At 41.8% G+C, this 22905-nt stretch overlaps 1 protein-coding gene across 1 annotated transcript; it reads left to right on the top strand.

The window, feature by feature from the left end:
- Positions 1 to 1125: 1125 nt before the first annotated feature.
- On the top strand, positions 1126 to 2916 carry LOC133899314 (cytochrome P450 89A2-like). The gene has a single exon (XM_062340302.1). The coding sequence runs from the start codon at positions 1126 to 1128 to the stop codon at positions 2647 to 2649; it is 1524 nt and encodes a 507-aa protein (XP_062196286.1). The 3' UTR covers positions 2650 to 2916.
- The last annotated feature ends 19989 nt before the right edge of the window (positions 2917 to 22905 follow it).

The following is a 22905-nucleotide window of genomic DNA, read 5'->3' as shown; positions in this document are numbered from 1 at the left end:
GGAATCTCCGTTCCATTGTTCACCACGGCATTTAGATGTCCTGTCATTAGGTCAGCAGGTGGGATACCAGCTCCCTTGACCATGAACACGAATCGATCTGTTCGGCTACTCTAGCTGGCGGCGAAGTTGTCGTCACCACCCTCGTCTCTATCAATATCCATGCACTAGAGAACATTGGGCTCCTTGAGATCCCACTCGAGATGTCCCAACTCGCGGTATGCATCCAATGGTCTAGACTCGATAATACGGGTGCAGATCAATTCACCTTGATGGTCCCAGTGGAAGATCATAGTTTCAAATGTGATCTCTGATCCAGTCAAGAGCTATTCGAGGGTGATCGTTGTTGACCCGAAGTGGTCATAGAAGCCGTCGTCGGTGAATCCGGTGTCGATGCGTACTCGAGACATAGTCAATCCTAAAAAGCAGAAGATCCCTACCTGGTATGCCCATTGTTGAGGATTTATTCCTGACAAATGTTCGAAAAATAACATGATTCGTTAAGTATGCACATTGCATACCCTAACCATATATAGTATACTCCTTGTACGTATATACCTACAGTTATATATCTGACAAGCGGCTTGACCCTAAGATCGAGTTAGGGCTTAGCTATGTTAGGATGTGCGTTGGTCTCAAGTTATGATAGAAAAATAAGACCCTAGCTTGACCCTCCTTTGTATAGTGCTGGTGAAAAAAGGACCGTAACCAAACAGAGCCGTTAGGATAGCCGAGATTAATTCCAACAAACACATCTACTTAATATTAGTGCTACCAATTCTTAAAATTGTTCACTTTGATAATAACCATATAATTAATAGTAGCAATATAGTATTGAAAACCATTACCTCCGCTACCCTAATGAAGTCAATTATTTAAAAATTCTCGTGATCCACGCGTGGTCGAGAAGGCATCTCGATGCATCGATCTCTGATGTCGACACGCGAGGAGGGCTGAATACTGAAATATCATCGCACCCTTCCTGCAAGTTGCTAACCTAACTACAGCTAGCCAGTATAAAATATCATCGCACCCTTCCTGCAAATTGCTAACCTAACTACAGCTAGCCAGTATAAATATCATCACACCCTTGAAGCTACTCAGAAGCTCCTCCTTGCTATCTTCACCATGGAGGACTGGCTCTACTACTCCCTCTCCATCATCTTCGTCTGCCTTGCCCTGTTCCTCCTCTCTTCCCTCCGGCCGGCCAAACCTTCGCTACCACCCGGCCCAACCGGGCTGTCGGTATTTGGCCCGCTCCTCTTATTCGTCTGGACAAACTTTGGCATCGAACCGATCATCCGCGCCGCCCGGTCTTGGTACGGCCCGGTCTTCACACTCTACCTCCTCCCTTCTAGCCCGGTCATCGTTATTGCCGATCGAGCCGTGGCGCACCGGGTCCTGGTAAGGTCCGGCGCGGCTTTCGATGACAGGCCGCCGGCCAACATCGTCACCCGGATTTTTTCGAGCGACCAGCACAGCATCACGGCCGGTGCGTATGGCCCGCTCTGGCGCGTACTCCGCCGCAACCTCACCAGCAAAGTCCTCCACCCGTCATGCCACCGCCGGTACGCCGCGGCTCGCCAGGGTGCCGTTTCAGGCCTCATCGCCGGCATCAAACGGCAAATGAGCGGTGACGCAGTAGTCGTTATCGAAGGACTCCTTCACGACGCCATTTTCCACGTGTTCGTCAGCATCTGCTTTGGCGAAGCGCTCGGCGACGGCGTCATCGCGGCCGTCACGGCGCTGCAGAGGGAGTTCTTGACGTCGGTGGTCGGTTTCCAGGTATTCGGTACGTGGCCGGCAGTCACCAAGTACGTGTTCCGGCGCCAGTGGAAGAGGATGTTGTCCATCCGGCGCCGGCAGGAGGAGCTATTCACTCCTCTGATTCGAGCACGCAAGGCGCGACGCGAGGCCGCCGGCGACAACTTTGCAGTGGACTCCTACGTGGACTCACTCCTTGGCCTCCGAATCCCCGAAGATGGCGGCAGAGACCTCATGGAGAGCGAGATGGTGAGCTTGTGCTCCGAGTTCTTGTCCGGCGGCACGGACTCGACGGTCGCGGCGATGCAGTGGACGATGGCGAACCTCGTGGCGCAGCCAGAGATCCAAGCGAAGCTCAGGGCCGACATACACCACGTTGCTGGCGCGGGAGCTGGCATTCAGGAGGAGCACCTGCCGCGGATGCCGTACCTCAGGGCCGTGGTGCTGGAGGGGCTCCGGCGGCACCCACCGGGCCACCTCATGGTGCCGCACGCGGCGACCGAGGGCGGCGCGACGCTTGACGGCTTCTGTGTTCCGAGGCACGCGCCGGTGACCTTCACGGTTGCCAGCATTGCAATGGACGAGGCGGTGTGGCCGGACGCGAGGCGGTTCCGGCCCGAGCGGTTCCTTCCAGGCGGCGAGGCGGAGGACGTGGACCTGACCGGCAGCAAGGAGATCAAGATGATGCCGTTCGGAGCCGGGCGGAGGATCTGCCCCGGCATGGCACTGGGGCTGCTGCACCTCGAGTACTTCGTGGCCAATCTGGTGAGGGAGTTCGAGTGGACGGAGGTGCCCGGCGAGCCGGTGCAGTTCGCCGAGAGGCAGGAGATGTCCGTCGTAATGCGGCGGCCGCTCCGTGCCAAGGTCGTCCCGTGCATGCACAAGTAAATATACATATATGCACAGCTATATGTATGTACGTAAGTCGAGTCGGTTCATTGAATAAGAGCTGTTTGTACCGCTTATTAGGATCGATGTTTCATGCATCGAGCCCAGGCTCTATGTGGCCTTTTGTACCGCATCATTACCTCAAATTGTGCTCTTGTACACATGCCGGGGAGCAAATTTCATGGATGCATGTAGAAGATGACAAATGGACCATTCAGGTCGGTCTGGTATAGCCTAGGTCGGCTCGGCCCGTTACAGGTTGGTCTGGTATGGAGAAAAATTTTGTAAGACCGGGTCTCACGTGAGACCCTTTCTCTGTGTTCGACATGTGTCATCTACAGTATATACAGGAGTTGAAGTACCTGACGTGTCGCGCAGCTAGCGGAGGAAGAGAGGGTCTCACAGAGGTCTATTCCCATCGGGTCTCATAAAATTTTTCTCCGTCTGGTATGACCTAGGTCGGGTGCGGTAGCACGACGACAAAAAATAATAGCTATAAATTTTGAAAAAATAAATAAATAAGAGTTTTATTAAAAAAACTTTCTACTAAAACGAAAAAAAAGTATAACCTATGGCTATACTTTGAAAATTATATGGTTTTATTAGAAACTCTAGAATTTTGGAAACTGGCTATGTAAGATTTGCTTGCAATATTTAATATACTTCCTCAAGTGTCCTGTTCTATTTGGAGATTTGACACCTAATTCATGGCTGCATATATTACACTTAGCAAATTTTATATGTTCCCCGTTAATTTCTCTAAAGACCTTTTCAAAATGTTGCCACACTCATGACCATGCACGCGAGTTCTTGACGTCTTGATCTATGAATGGAAATATGGAATTGATTTCTTGAAGTGCGCAAGTAACTACTGGCTAGCAAGTAGAAAAAGAGATGTGAGTGGTCGATGGAATCATAGAGAGTTTGAGATGGAATTTATAGGTCAAGATGAGAGTTGGTGGCGGGTCGTTTTCGAAAAAATAAAAAAAATCATTAATAAAATAAAAAAACTTAGAAATAATAAGGACACATAATTAATTCTAAAAATGAGCTTTATTGATATGCTGTCTCATAAAAAACCTTTCTAGCAAAGGAAAAAAGAGTATAACATAGCTCAGAAAATTAAAAATTACACGTTCTCATCAACATCTAGATACAAATTTTGGAATTAATCTTCAAGTTCAGTGTTCTCTGCAGTGTGTTGCATTCGTGCTTCAGCTTATTCTCAATCTTTTACTAAGGTGAGTATTTCAACTATCTCTCCTGACAGATTTATTCTTCTCTCTTCGATTATCCTTCCAGTAAGACTTAAGGCAGCCTAAAAAAAATTGTACATACAGGAACCGTTAATAAATCTCGTGATAATAGTGAAAGCACTGGATAATTCATTTTGTGCTCATGCCACTATTGCAGTATGTTGAAGTTTTCTTGTTCGTAGCTGATAACATCGTTGTCGATGATGTTAGTTAGCTCCCCTCCGGATGTTGGAATTTCGGCACTCGTAGACGATCGTGACGAAGAGCCTGAACTTCTTGATGTAGAACCTGCACCAAATATTTTCTCCCACGTTGTCATCTTCTTTCTTGTTGTGGATGCTAGTGAAGGTCATTGCAGGTGAACTCCGCCATACTTTATTTCATATTTACTATAAACTTCGAATAACTTAGAACGAATATTAGTATAATAATTAGAATAATCGTGGCCAAGAGCATCGCCTAGAATTGCGAGAACTCTACAGAAAGATGTAATTTTAGCTCTAGGATCTAAAATGAAGACAAAGGCAGACAACAAAGGAACTTCTTTCCAATACTTTAAGAATTTAGATTTCATAGGAACTACACAATCTCTTAGAATATTATAATTTTTATCTATTTAAATAAGTAGCAATTTCAATAATATTATACAATACTAAACAAGATGTTGGATAGTAAACTCCTGATAAACTCACAGTTGAATCATAAAAAAATTAAAGAAACTTTAGTATCTTTTTGGCAACATACCAATGTGCTTCTGTGAGTAATGTTTGACCCCATGCTGATGATAATGCGTATGAATAAATACACCAAATGTGCTTTTATATGGTATAATATTTTTGAGCATAAAGAAAGTAGAGTTCCATCTTACCGGTATATCCACAGCAAACTTACGTGGATACACACCCATAACAAACTTACCGGATTTTACTATAAGATTGATAATATGACAAGCACAACAAAATTCAAACTTACCGAATTTGAACTGGTTTGTATGATTCAACTCGAATGTAATTTAATTTGAGATGGGTTTGTTAATAATTCAAATTGAACAATTTGAATTGGTAATTGTATTTGGAAAGATTCTAATGAATGTATTTGAATTGAATTTGGTGATTCAATTTGTATTTGAATTTGAATTGGACATTGTGCTGGAACAATGATTTGAATACTAGATTCGAGCTTGGAACTTGATTCGAATTGATTTTGAAAAGAATGAATTGATTTTGCAAAGCAATTGAACTGAAAAAGAATTGAATTATAACTCGAATAATTTGAATTGCATTCAAGTACAAATTCGATAATGATTTGATCGAATCTAGATTTGAGATATTTGGAATTAAATTCAAATATGAGTATTTGAATTTTATATCTGAATTTAGATTTGGCACTAATCCAATTAAGAGTGAATTTTGCTATATTTTTATATGCTAAAACTCAGGGTGTTACAGGTTGTAATATTGACCTGTCATTAATGACTAATTAATATTTTTTGTATTTTTTAGACACGAAAATATCATGAAAAATATTTTTTTACCCGAGCTATCCCAACACAGGCTTATCCTATATGCCTTACAAGCCACGCTTTTTCCACATTGTTTTCAAGTTTACGTTTCATGGGAATCGAACCCGCGCCCTCCTCCTCGTGTGTGTAGCCACCTTACCACCTCTGCTATCACGTAGTTGTGGTAAAAATCGAATATTTTATCCTTTTAACTTTCTTTGCTTAAGGCCATTAGTGACGCATTATAACCATGATCCATCACTAATAACTAATTTTGTTAAATTTCATCAAGGTTTATAATTTGATAGGTGACCCGAAGTGCATTCAATAAAACGGGCATAATTTTTGTATACAGACTCCGATTTTGACGTTTTTTGACTCTATGGATATCAAAAAAAGTTACATCCGTTTCTCCCTAACTTCGTCGAGTTCGAAGAAATGACTTGAAAGATTGAGTTCTCATCCCTGAAAGTTTCTACACTGTTTTCGAAACGCGCGTTTGTGTCCATATCCGCCACACCTTATATCAAACTTGAGCAGAAATATACAATATTTCCTATTTTAGTGCTACCGAGTAAGAAAAATAACAAAAAATAAAATAAAAATAAAAAATATTTACGAATGACATCATTAGTGATTGGAGTTGGTCATTAGTGATTGATTACAAATTAATCTGTCACTAATAACTGGCATAGGATAACCTATCACTAATAAGTGGATCGTTAGTGACGGGTCAAGTTGTGATCCATCACTAATGATTGGTCTAGAATGACCTGTCACTGATGACTTTATCATTAATGACGGGTCATAATTTGATCCGTCATTAATGACGGGTCTAGAACGACCCGTCACTGATGACCTAATCATTAATGACGGATCATAACTTGATCCGTTACTATTATCATCAGCGACGGATCATTTTACGACCCGTCACTAATAACCACTCATTAGTAACGGGTTTATATCTGGTCCTGATTAGAAAGAACATTAGTTACATATTTTTATAAGATCTGTCCCTAATAAAACATTAACGACGCGTGTTATATATATATATACCCAACTCGCCCCCACGCAGCCCAACTCACACTCCACGCGCCCGCTCGCACCGCACCCAAAGGTCTGATTCGCTTGCTGCATGCGCACGTCGTGTCATCATCCATGCCTTTCGGCTCGTCACACGACTAGCTACTAGCTAAGCTTGGTCCGGATCACGCCGGGAGTGCGTGCATGGCCGTTGGCTCCCGAGGTAGCCCTCTTCGATCAGTTCATGCATATGCTGCTATACGAATCCATTTATTCTAATCTATCTATTGCTTAATCTTTCATCCAATTGTTGCATTGGCGAGGGTGTAAACAAATGTTGCACACATGCAAGCATGTGCAACAGATGCTTAACCCCTACCGGTGCTCGTGAGTCTTTATTACAAATCATACATGGATGTGAACACACTGGCCAACTCAACGTCATAAGTTAGAATAAGAACGTGCTCTTGCTTCACAACTAGAATAACATTGCTCTCAAATTGATACTACTGACGTCACTGAATAATTATTGATATTACCGGTAACTACTGAATAATAACGCCTACTAACACTATCAACACAAACTAATGAACAATATTACTATGACTTGGATATAGAGACACTGCTAAATAGTGACGACTACTAACATTACTGAATAATTTTTCTATAACTTAAAACTATTGAATAGTTATTGACATAACTACCAAACAAAACTACTGACAACTACTTAATAATTTTTTTTATAACTTAAAACTACTGAACAACTACTAACATAATTATTAAATAATTACTAAAAAATTACTAAAAACTACTAAACTGCACCTGGACCATGGCCAAACTTGACACAACTAAATCTATAACATATATTATCGAGCCAAGAATCGCCGGCCTCCCAGGTCCCCAAACTGTAGCTACTGTTCACGCATTCCTTCCCGTTGGATCCGAACACTGGCATTGATGTGTGCTGCGTGTCCTCGAGGCCGAACCTTCCCGACCAATGAAACCGATGAAACTCCGGTCACATGCACTCCCCGACTCCCACATCCTTGCCTCCGTGCACTCCCATTTCCCATTCTCTCCCCTCTCCATCGCCACTGACGAACCCTCCCCCCCCCCTCCTTTTCGCCGCCACCTGTGAGCCGCCGGACCCCTCAGACACCTCCTCCTGCAGCGTTGACCCTCACCAACCTCCGCCTCTCCCAGCGAGCCTCGCCAACCATCCACCGGACCCCTCGGACGCCTCATATCGCGACGCTGTCCTCACCAAGCTCCTCCTCTACCAACGAACCCTGCCAATCCGCCCCACAAAAGCCGCCTCTCCAAGCTGATCTTCTCCATCGACCGATTTAAGGTAGAGCTTCCCCTCTGTGCTTCCAACCGGATGAACCAAAAAGAAACAAGCTATTGTGTTGCTTCATCCCTCAGATATCAAGTACTTCATTTGATCTACTTGAAACATTAATCGCTGCTCCTATTTTTATTATGTTTTATCATTCACGTAATTCCTCCTCGAGTATCCCTGTCAACAATGATAATGTTATGTTGAATCATTTTATTTAAAAAACGCTCTTGGGTTAATGTTAACTAACACTGATGAATGCTTAAGCTTCCTAATTTTTAATAGTACACTCCTGATCCTCATTACGTTTATATGACACTCTTCAAAACATTACAACCTAAAAAAAATAGTACATTCCTAATCCTCATTAGGTTTATATGACACTCAACATTACAACCTAAAAAATAAAATAAAATTGTTGCTTTCCTATATACTCATATTATTTATATATGACAACATTCCCAATGTATATGAACATGTATCTTTAGCACCACATCAGTAGAGAACCTGCTTGGTTTCCACTGAAGTGATTTTCTATGAAACTGTATGAATTTGTAGTGAACAGTTTTTCCTTAACTTATATCATAGCACCATATCGAGGAAGGTTTCTACAATTAAAATATTCACTCCATATTGACAGTGGTGATCTGAAACTCAGTAGATTAAGCTCACGGGAATAGTCATATGTTCTTCGGACGTAGGATCCGAGATCTACCCAAAGCTACTACATTGCTTTGGCCCTTACATATCAAGTACTCCATCTATTGTACTCGAACCATTCATTGTTGTTTTCCGAGTTCTTTAATCTATTCTTATCATTTTCCAAATTTTCCCTCCTAATACGTATCTCTCATAAATGATAAAGTTTACTCTTTTTTAAACCATATTACCTTTGCCTAAAAATTTTCCTCATTACATTTATATGACACTCTTCAGAAACATTACAACCTAAAAAAATGCTGCTTTCGTGTATATTCATATTATTTAGATATGGCAATATTCCCCATGTATATGAACATTTATTTTTAGCACCACATCTGTAGAGAACCTGCTTGGTTTCCACTGAAGTGATTTTCTATTAAGCTGTATGAATTTGTAGTCAACAGTTTTCACTTAATTTATATCATAGCATCGTATCAGGGAAGGTGTCTACAATTAAAATATTTACTCCACATTGGCGGTGTTGATCTGATGCTCAGCAAGATTAAGCTCACGAGAATAGTCATATGTTCTTCGGACGTAGGATCCGGGATCTACCCAACACTACTGCGTTGCTTTGGCCTTACATATCAAGTACTCCATCTACTGTACTTGAACCATTCATTGTTGTCTCCTGAGTTCTTTAATCTATTTTTATCATTTTCCAAATTTCCCTCCTAATGTTTATCTCTTATAAATGATACAGTTTACTCATTTTAAACCATATTACCTATGTCTAAAACGTATTACGTTTACAATTACGTACATAATGCACATTACAATTCCTTGTTATTTTACAATTTTCAGCACCATTGCTAGCAACAAATGAACAAGAAACTTCTCTGAAAACACCAGATATTCACATCAGTTGAAGAAACTGTAAGTATATATACTAAATCCTTTCCTACTGTTGTTTTTCCCCCACTCCTGTCTTCTCCTGCTGCTCTTAGATGACGTGTACAGGCAATTCCTGTCCAAATTCTAGGTTGCAGTCACACTTCATTAAACTAAAATGTACATGAAATACATATTTGTGTTTGTTACATCTATTAGTTACAAACATGCCATACGTTGGTCGCCCTCGAACACGACGTCGTCCACATAGACGTTCTTTGTCACCAAACTCGGGCATGCCTTCCATTTTCCCTTTAGGTATGACAATAACACTTGATCTTCTTTGAGATGTTCCCTATCTCTAGAATTGTATAAATTATTATACTTATATGATGGCATCCTAACATTTCTATCTACTGTTTACAAAATACATTAGGCAACAATCAAGATAATGTTGCGGCCAAAAATACAGAACCATCTATGGCACGACAGGGTACGTCATGTTTTTCACCCTCTTCATTAACAGTAATTCATATGGTAATAGTATAATTACCTAAAAACCTCATTACAAAACAATTCACCCTTTTGTTTTTTTTCCTAGAAAATCCATCATGGACATATATACGACATCAGAAGAGACATCGACTTGACGGAAGTTAGAACTATATCTCATCTAATTCTTATTTAAAGATTAAGATTGTATATTAGAAAAAAGACAGAAAAGTAATTATGAAATTTTGCTTGATATAGGAGATCATTTCTGCCCTATAGTGCCTCCATACATTGCTTCCAAAAATTATGCTAAAAGAAGACGTATTAATCATTACAAAGCTTTGACACACTAAGGTTATTACTATCTACCCTATACTGTACAACTGTACAGAGCCACATGAGCTAAAAAAATCACCAATGAAATATTCAACTGTACAGAGCCACATGATTAAAACACTCATATCCAATATATCACAACGAATTTACCATGCTCATCTTCGGATGTAACAACTTAGACACAAGGACAAGTAAACTTATTACTCTTTTACTATGCATTACCATCTAAACACAAAACTAACTGCATAGGTTTTTTTATCTTCTTACCAAAAACTAACTCCTTTATCACTATGTTTCAACTTTTTTAAACAAAATATTTACATCTAAATTACCAGCAAACATATTTACATAAGTACTGTTCCGTAACTTATTCTTTAACATCATATCTTCATCTCAAAAAATACCAAACTTCAAGTAACATAAAAGCCAAAATTATTAATACAATCATTGTACTACAGGAGACTACAGAGCAAGAAAACAATGCTAAAACACCTTTGCCTTCACCTGGATGTTTAGCAACAATGGCTCTGAGAGACTTAATACTACCAATTATCAGAGAAAAACTTAACCATCTACAACATAGCCATAGTCCTTTTTTAATCAAAATACTACCCGCTGTGTGTTATCAAACTTATATTTTAGCTATGTGTAATCTCAAGCTTGCTACTCCCTTAACTCTATCTAAATCAGTACTCGCTGTGTGTTATCAAACTAGTAATTTAATTTACCTATGTGTAATCTCAAACTTACTACATGAACTTTATCTAAAACCTAGGTAGCACAATTTCACAAATATTATCTTCCAATGTGCATTTCTAGCTCAGCTTAAAAAATATTTTTCATGCAAATCATGAGTTGGCGCAGCGTAGCGCGCCGATCCGTCTGTTTGATCTCACCAGCTTCAGTCACTAATGGATCCACCTGTTTAATCCTCTCTCTCCAGGTTTACGGAATAATCGAAGACGAGCTCCGCTGGCGACGCGAGTGGCGGCAGCACCGGCAAGAAGAAGACCCCGTGGCCGGAGGTGGTGAGCCTGCTCGTAGAGGAGGCGGTGAAGGTCATCAAGAAAGACATGCCCGAGGCCAATATCGAGGTCCTGACATCCGACGGGGAGGCGACTTTGATACTATAACCGTATTTCGGCACACAGTGTGCCGAAAATAAGTGTATTTGGCACACTGTGTGCCAAATACATGTTTTCTTCGTGCCGATTTGGCTCTTTATTTTATGTAAGCTATTTCATGTGATTTGACTGTGTATTTTATGTAACCAAATTAAAAATTAGTTGCTAATGTAACTGTACATTTCAAAATGCATGAGTAAGAAAGCAGTCTTTAAGGCGACAGACAGTCTTAACACTTAGGTATATTCGAACATGCGCAACATTAACCCTTGTATCAGTGATCATCTTAAAATAGCGGCGGAAAGTGATGATGTAGATTAGCGAAATCGTCAAGGCATTGGTGGCATGAAATCGTCGTCGTCATCGTCTGGAGGTATCACGGTTCGAGCACGTGCTCTTGTATTGTTCGTTGAACCTTTTCCTGTGTGGCTGGTGGAACGCTGAGGCATTGGTGGCATGAAATCGTCGTCGTCGTTGTCTTGAGGTATCACGGTTCGAGCACGTGCTCTTGTATTGTTCGTTGAACCTTCTCCTATGTGGCTGGTGGAAAGCCGAGGCATTGGTGGCATGAAATTGTCGTCGTCGTCGTCTTGAGGTATCACGGTACTAGCACGTGCTCTTGTAGTGTTCGTTGAACCTTCTCCTGTGTGGCTGGTGGAACGCCGAGGCATTAGTGGCATGAAATTGTCATCAGCTCTTGTACCCCTTGGGTTCGCTGATCTTCGTCGTCTTCGACACAAACCAGACAGCACACCCCCGCCGAAGAGCATTTGCATTGTCAAGAGGTGTGGGATTTCTTTGTTGATTAACTCTGCGTCTTCTGGGAACACCTAAAGCAGAAGAGGGGTATTCGAATCAATAGCAATAAGATAACTATGGTGATCAAATAGAAAATGACGAACCTGTATGTGGGATGCATACTGGTCGGGTAACATCGCCATCCTTCTTTGCCTCATACAGAAACCCAGTAAAGAAGGATGGTCGGCTAGTTCGCAAACCCTGAGGTATAGTCAGCAGCGCTCGTGTAAGAGAGCCCTAAGGTCGTCGGTTGTTACATGTAGAAGTGGAACGGTGAACGCAGAACATGGTGGTCTTGTATTCAATTTAGACACAGCTTGGATTAGGTTACTCTCTTTGAAGGGATCATCCTTCCCTCCACGCACAACCTGCAAGCAGGCAGTTAATGCTATATCGATCGTTGTATGTGTCCATGGAAAACCAGTACTAGAATTTCTCGCCATATAGGTATTGAGATTTTTCTGTAACTTTTTTGCTCTGCACCAAAGCACGAATCGCTGGTTATTTAATAAACATTAAACATGTATGAAATATCGTAAATGATATATACAAATGCTTAATAAGTTACTGATAAATAAGTTATGTGTCCTGATTAATTGAAAAGGATTATGTAAATTAAATGTAATTACTTGAACACTGAAGTGTATGGCATAGTACAAATGAGTACATAATATAGTGAATAACACTTAGTACAGATGAGTATACAAAATAGATGAGTACACAATATATTGCACTAGCTCATTAACGACACCGACGTCGCAAGCAATCCCTAGGAGTGTAAGCGTCAAGCGGGTGTGTGACCCTCATCCCAGCGGCCTGAGCTGGCCCCTGCCATGTGTGCCCTTGGTCCTCATCTTCGTCGTCATGCTGTGTTCCAACTCCACCGAATGTATATCCAGAACCGCTAACTCGTCCCTGCATATACCACGATGTAGGATCGTCATGCGGGAGTGTGCCTGCTGGTAGTACGTGCTCGGTTGGAGTCTGAAATGATGAAGTCTCAGCTTCCTGGTACCAGTGTGAACCCTCTGGTGCATCGGGATATTGGGGGTATTGGCCGCTCAGTAGCTCGGTGAAGCTGCTCGCTTGCAATGCAGCAGCCCAGTCAAAATCTTGAGTGTCACTCCAGGTGGGCGTGTGCTGTGTGCAATCAATGACGTCCTCGTGGTGAGTTGATAATCTTAGTGGAGTTGTCTGCGTAGTCTGAGTTGGTTGTGTGAACAGAGGGGGCTGGAAACCCAGTGTGCACTTCTCAGGAGCAGGAGCCTCGGTCACCTCCTCGGCTCCAGCACAAGAACGTGTCCCATGATGGGCCACAGACGAAGGGGCCTCCTGTGAATGTACCTCATGCGCACTGGATGAGCGCGTACTGTGGGAGGCACGGGATGGGTCCATGGCGGGTACATCGTAGCCCCTAGAACGCGGGGCGCAACCACCTAGTCCACATATCGCGGACAAAAGGCGAGACCCTCTCGTCCTCATGTAGTCCCAGAGAGGGTGTCGATCCCTTCACGTGGCTGACCCACTCGCTTCCCCACATGCATGCTCTGCATGCCTATGCATTTTGTACACCGCTTCGCTCTGTTGTTGTTAAGGGTTATGTCAGTAATACGGACAAGAAACTAATGAAAATCGTTATAAGTACAACATCACCATGGTCCACTTCGGGTCCATCCGTACCGGAAGTGCCCTCCCCGACATTCCCTCCCGCCTCATCATGCATCACATTATGGTCTGATCCTTCCACGGTAGGCACCACTTCACCATGCATCGATCGTGATACTATGTTTACGTACACTCCCATTTCAAAATTCTCCTCTAATGCCTTGCGTGAGTATAAGGCCCATGCGTTGTTCCTTCTCAAATCGAACAACGTATGGACAATGAGCGAGCTGTTTGGTACAGGCTGTGGCCTGACACCCTCTAGGACAACATTGTAGGACTGCTGGTTTAGACGCAAAAGACTCATAACATGTGTTTGTAAGCCTTCTAATCAATTGGTAGCTCAACCGTACTCTCTACGTGCTGGCAGTTCTGAATTAACATGAGTCTCCTATGCAAAACAGCAGGACGTTCTCCATAATAAATATGGATAGTCATAGCGTCTTTGCTAAACAAACGTAAATGACCAAATAACTAATTAGATGTATGTTACATACCTACTCTATTTTAGCCAATATATTAGCACGGAATAAATACTATACTTGCTCTAATTATATTTTCTAATCTAAATATTATGATTAATATTACACTATAGTTGCTTCTGTTGCAAGATTATACAATATGCAAATATTGTACCTACTCTATTTTACCAACTTAATATCATTTATCCAATGTATTCGAACAGAATAAATACTATACTTGCTCTAATTACATTTTCTAATCTTAATATTACGATTAATGTTACACTATAGTTGCTTCTGTTATGAGATTATACAATATGCAAATATTATACCTACTCTATTTTACCAACTTAATATCATTTATCCAATGTATTCGAACGGAATAAATACTCTACTTGCTCTAATTATATTTTCTAATCTAAATATTACGATTAGTATTACACTATAGTACCATCTATTACGAGATCATACAATATACAAATATTACACCTACTCTATTTTAGCAACTTAATATCTACATGCTATAATTATATTTTCTAACCTAAATATAAGTACATACATAATCTAGGATCCAAATAACTAAGCTGATTCTGTTACGACATCATAAAATATGTAAATATTATACCTACTATATTTTATCAACTTAATAAATACTCTAATCCTCTAATCCTCTAATTACATCTACACAACTAAATATTACATACATACATAATCTACGTACTTACTACTAAGGAAGGTTGTCCTGCTGCACCGTAGCTCTTCGTGTTCGACTACTCGCGCTCGCGCTAACCTGCTGCTCTGCTCGCCGTCGCGCTCGCAGCTGCTGCGTTTGGAGAGAATGCAGCGCATGCTGCCATTTATAGCAGCACTGCCCGCATGCAAACGAAGCCGGCCACCAGACATGCCATGCGGAAAGACAACTGAAAAAACGAAAAGGAAAAGGAAAAAGGAAAAGTGAAAAGAAAAGGGAAAAATAAAGCGCAACGCGACGCGACGTGACGCAAAAGCGTATTTCGGCACACGGTGTGCCAAACATGACTTTTTCGGTACACCATACTCCGAAAATTCGTTTTCGGAACACCGTGCGTTGAAGACATATGCTAAATTCGTAAATATAGAAAATAGTTGTCCATTTTAATAAATACGCTCACGTATATCGTACAAAATCATATTTTTGCCGTATATGATGCTACGGCACTAGTTCTTGCCCATTTATTTACAATTCAACGGCTCACAGCGGAGTGTCCATTTAGTCACAGGATCAGATTTTAGTGTAGGTGTAGCTCCTCTACTATCTGCTAATTAGAGCATGAGCACCACGCTAATGATTTTCCGAATAGCAAAACATGCATGTGTGCTTAACATGTTTCAACAAAGTGCAAATTCAAGGGTAAATATATTAATTGTTTAATTATTCTTGGTTGCTGTTTTGCATTTTTCCCATCCTCCCTGTCCTCGGTCTCCTCTTCTCTTAGGTTGCCTCTTTCACCTTGGACAGTCGTGTCTTTGTGACCCATAGAGAGCAGTATAGTTTGCAGTATAGACCTAAACCTAACCGAACATCCAAACTATGTGCACAATTCTCTCTCTCCAAGAAAAGAAAAAACTAACTTGCGCAAGGGCGGTGGCATCCAGGGTTGACAAATTTGATAGACTCTTGAAAAACATACGGGTCGGTATCCGCATATTAATTCGGTAGAATTCGATAGAAACCGATCAAATTTTGTCAATTTTTTATTTTTTTTAATTTTAAATTTGAGTTTGATCGGTAATCGCTCGGTTTCTAAATATGATGCGGACCGAATTAACCGGTAACCACAATAACTGAGCAGTTACTATCGTATTTTCGATCCCTAGCGGCATCCACATGAGCTCGATGACTCCCTGGACAGCCAGGTCTCTCTCTCTAGATTTCTCTCTCTTTCTCGCTACCCGCATCAGATTCTACCTCTTCTTGCTGAATTCATCGATCTTGTGAAGGCTAGGCGAGCCCCAAATTTCTATTCCTTAATTTGTATAGTTTATTCTCGGTACATGATCTCTACTAAAAAACATCTTTTTATGATCTGCATCTACGCACGATGGATGAGGAATCAACCACAGATTGGGGAAAGCTTATTAGTCCAATCCGTTTATTGGCGACTCGTCTTCGTCTTCACACGCAATTGGACCGGCACTCCGGCCACGATGGATAGCACAGCTCATCCTTTCTGCAGCAGAACTGCCAGGCTCTGCTAGGACCGGACGGGTTTTCATAGCATCCGTTAGAATCTCCATTACTGATGATCATGTTCCTTGCCCCCATCGTCATCATCTTGCTCTTCCTGCTGTCTACGATTTGCCCTAAACATCACAGGAGACGCACACGCACACATATATCCTCTCAACATCGAAAGAAAAATATCGTACATGCATGATGCATATGTGTTTATGCAGGCAAGATTCTTCTTCTCCGTTTCAAGCATGAATGAAACGACATACAAATCAAAATGGACACTGTATTACTCCCAAAAAAGTAAAATCGGTTCGTTATTACCGCGTATACGTGCAGGAACGACAGAACATGCCAGAAGAACCAGTGAAAGTAGCAAGAGTCCTTGTCTGCTGCGCTTCACAAACGTCGCCATCCTGATCGATGAGTTAATAACTTAATCTGTGCTATTCGTCTAAGTATGACTGGTGAGTGTGTGGGTATCAACTGCTTGCTCCATGGTTGATATATATAGCACAAATATGAGCATGAAATATTATTGCTTGCCAGGGTGGAGGCTTACCCTGGCAGAGAATTAAATAGGAGATCGAAGAAAACTGTATAAGAGCATCTCTAACAATACAGTAGCTCTTATTTATAAGAGTTGTATATGTCATCAATAGATTACACTACAGATAACATCTCTAATAGTTTAATTATATCATTGTCTACAAAATCAATATATGCCCACAAGCAATATACTTTATTGTATTGAATGAGTAGACTATCCACTAATTAGTACTCCCTCCTTTAATTTTTATATGGCGTATTAGAATTTGAAAAAGCCTTTAAAAGTATACTTTGACTATTAATTTCTCTTATAATATATTATCAATTGCTATACATTTTAAATTGTATTAAAAGATCTATGAAATAAGAATAGATTGATATAACATTTATATACTAAATATGTCTATAATTTGACTAATTATTCGTCAAAACTTACAAAGTTTGAATTTTTCTCTTTCTATAAAAAAATAGAGGGATTAGCTAGCATTTTCTCTTTCTTCATTTATTCTCTCCTCCACATAAAAAAAAATCTAGCATGGACACATCTGTAGCTAGCTGGATTGTTGGAGACGCCCTTAGACTACACCTAATGGGTTGTATCCAATTGGTTGTATCATGCACATTAATTTATCTGCCATATATGATTTTCTGCTGACATTGTAAGGAGTTAATGAGAAGAACGAAGAAATTAAGATGTATCTTAAAATACTCAGGCATGAATTCAAGAATAGAAAATCATGTAAAAATATATTGGATTGTATAATATGATATAATTGCTAAAAAATATGCAACAATTAATTGCCCTTGTGAACAGAAATTACAATATGATACTATGCATTATTGCTCTCCATATAGTGTGACGATCTTGGATATAGTAACAAGTTAACTACGATACTATGCATCGGTAGTAGATATGGCTTGGGTACCTAATCCAAGGCTAGGAAATCAGGTAGGTTGCATTGGTTTGTAAATCGTGTCTATTGAGTCGGTCCGAAGCACATCACTGTAGGCACGATCTAAGGCACAACACGGCTTGAGCTTAGCCGGGCTGAGCTGGCATGGCACGACGCGTCGGGTCATGCCTGGGCCGAGTGTGTAGCACGTCGTGCCGGTACGGCACGGTTCGGCCCGCCCGGTCGCCCCGCCTCCTCCCATCCTCCCCCGCTCAGCTACCCCGCCTCGCCCCAGTCGCGCAACCGCCCGGCCACCCCGTCCGGCACGGTCCATCGTACCGCAACCATACCTGGGTCTGCTTAGCACGACACTATGTTTCACGGATCGTGCTATGGGTCATGTCTCCGGCACACGGGTCAGCACATCACGGTCCGGTTAGTTACCTGAGCCAACAAGGTAGTGCCTAAACAAGCCTTGGCCGTGCCGTGCCGGGCGGCCCATTTCGCTAGGTCTGCTGGTTTGTATCATAGAATGAAATATTTTATCAAACCATAGAGCAATGAATTGCCATAGGTACCTAAGAAACAACAAGAAACTATGCAATAGAAAGGATATTTCTATAAATCTATTTATTAATCAATCATGTGGCAGTTTTAAAAGTAGCAATATGATACAGTGCATGAGGGCATAGTCTATTTATTATTTTAATATATTATCATTTGGTATTATTTTTTTTCTCTTGATATAATAAAATTTTAGAAGTCATGCAATTTTGAATGTTTTGAAGTGGCTCAAAATATCTAACACGTACATATGGATATAGGCCAGGTTTAATTTTTTTCAACCAAGTGTCACGAAGCAATCTCTCAACTTTCTTTTGTTTCAAATTCAGTTTTTTGTTTAAATATTAAAGTATTGAATTCTACGAACAGACCTAAATGAACGGACGGTGAGTTTGTGGCACTGTTCATGTGAGTGGGCTGCGGCGCCAGCATAAGATCATCTTCAATCATATTCCCTTCATTTCATTCCCTTCCTGATTCATTTTCCTATTCCTATTCCTTTTATTTTCTCTTATCTACAACAACTTCCCTTCGAGTGAAATCGCGAAGGGAAAAGAGAGAGAATCCCGTCCTGGAGGAAATGATCTTGAGAATCCCTTCGTGACAAGAATTGTGAAGGGAAACCGTTGGAGCGTTAAAGGGAACGAAAATCCCGTTGTGAAGAGAATTTGAACCCCGAAGGAAAACCTTGAAAATAGTCTCAGGCACCGGCATGGTTAGGGCTCTGGGATTTGGATCAGGGCTAAACTTAGAGGGATGGTCGAGATGATGGCCAAACAGGCAGAGGCGACGGGTGCTAGGCGGGGCGGCGGACGGGGTGGTGGAGGAAGGCCGGTGGGCAGGCTAAGGTGGCGGGGGCATGAAATCAACGGCGTCTCGGCAACGCAGGTGCGCACCACACCCGTCGCTGGTCGCTGGAAGCCATCGCATAAGTCCTGCATGCAGAACGCCGAACTCGGCCAGCCCGGCCGGCCGGCTGCGCAAGCAGATGACGCCGCCGGTCGCTCCTGAGTATCGGCGGTCCCGACGGCCGCCCAGTCTCCCTGCGGAGGAGTCACTAGCTAGAGCCTGTAGCCACACCCGCCGTGGTTCATCACGCGCGCACAAACGCGCGGGAAGCAAATTAAGAAAGAGAAGGGAAACCGAAAGCAACCGAAGCTTGCATAGTTAGATGGATCAAACTTGAAGACCGATCTTGACATCACACGCATGCATCGATCGACAAAAAATAAAGCTAGGAGCCAGCAGCATGGAGATCAGTTACGGACGTTGGCCGCCGCCGCACCACCGTGGCTTGAAGCCGCGGCGCTGCCGCGATTTGATCCTGCTCATCCACGCCGCCGGCCAACAAGCCGTCAGCCAGCTCGCAGGCCGGCGCAAATCCCGCGCGGCACGAGGGTGGCAGGAGAAATTTTTTATCTTTTATTTTGTATTTTTTCAAAATTTAAGTTTATTTGAACGTTTTAGATTTTTTTTTTTTAGTGATTCTCCAGAATTCCTGTCAAACACGTCAAAACGTGAAATATTTCACCTTGAATTACTACGAGGAGAATCACCAAAAATAGTGTTTAACCCGTTTCGATTCACTTACAAAGTCATTTTTCTTCCCGAATCTGAATTCATAATTCCTGTCAAACATTTTCAAGAAAAATTAAGAGGATTCATCATAAAAACGTTTTCAAAGAATCTGAAACCGATATGTTTATGAAAGAATCTGAAGCTTTACAAAATAAACTCTTAGTAATTTTAAACAGTCATTTTAAAATATTTACAAGATTAGGCTACCGTCATTTTATATTTTTTATTTAATATTTTTAAAATTACATGCCCATTTCAAATATTTACAAGATTAGGCTATCGTCGTCTATTCAACCGGCGGGAGAAACACCTTGCAGGTCCCATGGTCAAACCGGCCCGAATTTAATAAGGGCGGTGACCTGGCAACCATGTCAAGGTGTCGCCCGTTCATCAGGTAAGATTTTTCTCTCGCCCATTGAACGGACGAGACCTTTCTCGTAGCGCGCCCCGTGGGCCCATCGAAAAGGTGTCGCTCGTTGAACGGTCAAGACCTTTTCGGTATATATAGCGTCATGCAAACCTGACTGATGTCGGCATAGCCATTTGCTCCGTGCCTAGCCAAGGGAGGGAGAAAGAGCGCTGAGAGAGGGAGGAGAGGGAGAAACATCCCGACCGAAGTCATTGATGTGGCAAATCAAGAATTGCAATTATATCTTTCTTATTGCGAGTATCCAATTTGTATTCTTGATGAAGCCGAATGGAAGATGCGACGTTAAGCTATTAAGTTCATAAAGGTTCAATGGAGTAACCACTCTGAAGATGAAGCGACGTAGGAACGTGAAGATCGGCTTCATATCAATTGTCCTGAGTTCTTCTTCCACCTGTGAGTGCTACTTTGGTATTGTTCCTTACAGTGTGGCTTGTTGATATTCCCTGAATCTTTTCATTACCGCGCAAGTCATGAGGTTCCTAGAGTCACCATACTCTCCCTGACTAGTACCGAATCTCAGAACGAGATTCTTTTCCATACTCTCCCTGACTAGTACCGAATCTCAGAACGAGATTCTTTTAAGGGGGAGGTTTGTCACGTCCTGAATCTGTAATCATGTAATTAAGCATAATCATGCTTTTAAGCATTATGCTTAATTTTGTGTAATTTCATTTGGAATGCTGGAGCACTTCGTTTTGAGTCAAATGGATGAGAGAAAGAAAATCGAGAGAGAAATGAATAGAATTCGCAGTTAAAACAGACTTCTTTCTCTAGCACATGGGCCCCACTGGAGTGGGCCAACCACTCTCTCCTTCTCTCCACTTGGGCAGCAGTACACTCCCTCTCTCCCTCCCTCACCCGTTCTCCTCCCCCTCCAACCAGGGAAGGCAGCAACCCCTCTCCCTCTCTCAAGCACTCTCTCCTTCTCCCCAAAATCCCACCTCAAGAGAATGAATCGAGGTATGCATGTGGTACTCACGCGTTCCCTAGCTCACAAGCTTCTCATCCATCCAATTCATCTTCATTTTTCCTGAAAAATTTGAGCTATTCTTGACTCGTTTTGGTATTCTTGGTGAAGCAAAAGGAGCACCAGGGTTCTTCCTCTTCCCAAGCTTTTCCACCTTTCCCCAATAATTGTTGATCTGTATCTTTATAGCATGGGTTTAATATGGTGTTATCTAACTTAAAATTCCATTCATTATGCTTAGCAAGTGCTTAGGTCATCGGTAGAAGTCGAGCGGTGAAATGTTTCATCATTCGTGATTATAATGATGGGTTGATGATGTTGGTTGGATGAGTGGTGAGGATGAGACGAGATGTGAGCGGTGTTAGGGGTGTTTGTCCTGTCCAGATTTGGATTTCTCCTAAGTAGGTCGGGAGAGGGACCCGGACACCATAGACCGTTTGTATCGTTTAAGCACCAATTGTTGTTGCAGTTGGTTTTAACACTTTCTGTACTTACTACATGTCGTATATGGGAATGACAAGATGATTACCTTTGTAGTTGTGGCTTTTTGGCGTGCGGGTCGATGGTGTCGGGCATGAGGTCGATTGGGTATCTATTTTGCTCCGGGAGAAATTCTGGATGACCCCCGCACCTATCGGTGCATGATCAAACAGTCGATGCTTATTGAAAAGGTTGACATGAGTACCTCTTATATGGATATGTGTGGTCATGCAGTCGTATGGTCCTTAAGTCGTGTAGGTAAAAGAGTACCCCTAAAGGGTGTAAAAATATTTTGAAATATCGCACTCTCGGTCATGAGCATGCTTTTATCCATTTACAGCAGTCGTAGAGTTACGAGTGTAGATTGATGTTGTTGATGGGTTGAGATGTGATTTACAAATTAGTCATATGGTTTCTTTTACATTATGTTCACTTGATGTTTATAGGCTAGTATGTCACTTTGATCAAGTACAGATGCTCACATATGTGTTTATCAAATTTGCTTTCGCATATGAAATTTACTTAACCATGTAGTCGTATCCTTGCTAACATCTAAATGTATAATACTTGGAGTCAGGCTATTTATAAGTATCAATTATAGATTAAATCTTGCGAGTACCTTGGTACTCACGCTGTTATTTCAGTTGCTACCAAGAAGTAAGAGTTAGTCTTTGACTACTTCACGTCTGCCGGGTGGTAGTGGGCAGGAGTAGATAACTACTCAGGGCTTGTTTGTTTCCAGCTGCTTCTGGCTTCTGCTTCTGTCAGAAGCCCAGAAGCCAGAAACTAGAACAAACGGGTTTGCTGAGAAGTGGTTTCTGGAGAAGCCAGAAGCTGCTTCTGAGGAAAATGAACTAGAAGCTGAGAAGCTCGCTGAGAGTAGCTTTTCTGAGAAGTTATATGCTGAGAAGCTAAAAATTTATTGTAGAAGCCAACAGCCTACTTTCAAAAACAGCTTTTCAGAAAAGCTAAAAGCACAGTTTTTCAGAAAATCCCAAAGCAGAAGCTCAAACAAACAGACCCTCAGAGGTCATACTTTTGTGATGTAGTTAAAGACA

This window comes from Phragmites australis, chromosome 18 (assembly GCF_958298935.1).
Source record: "Phragmites australis chromosome 18, lpPhrAust1.1, whole genome shotgun sequence".
Taxonomy (NCBI): Eukaryota; Viridiplantae; Streptophyta; class Magnoliopsida; order Poales; family Poaceae; genus Phragmites; species Phragmites australis.
The sequence above is the reverse complement of the archived record's forward strand: the minus strand, read 5'-3'. Positions and strand labels throughout refer to the sequence as shown.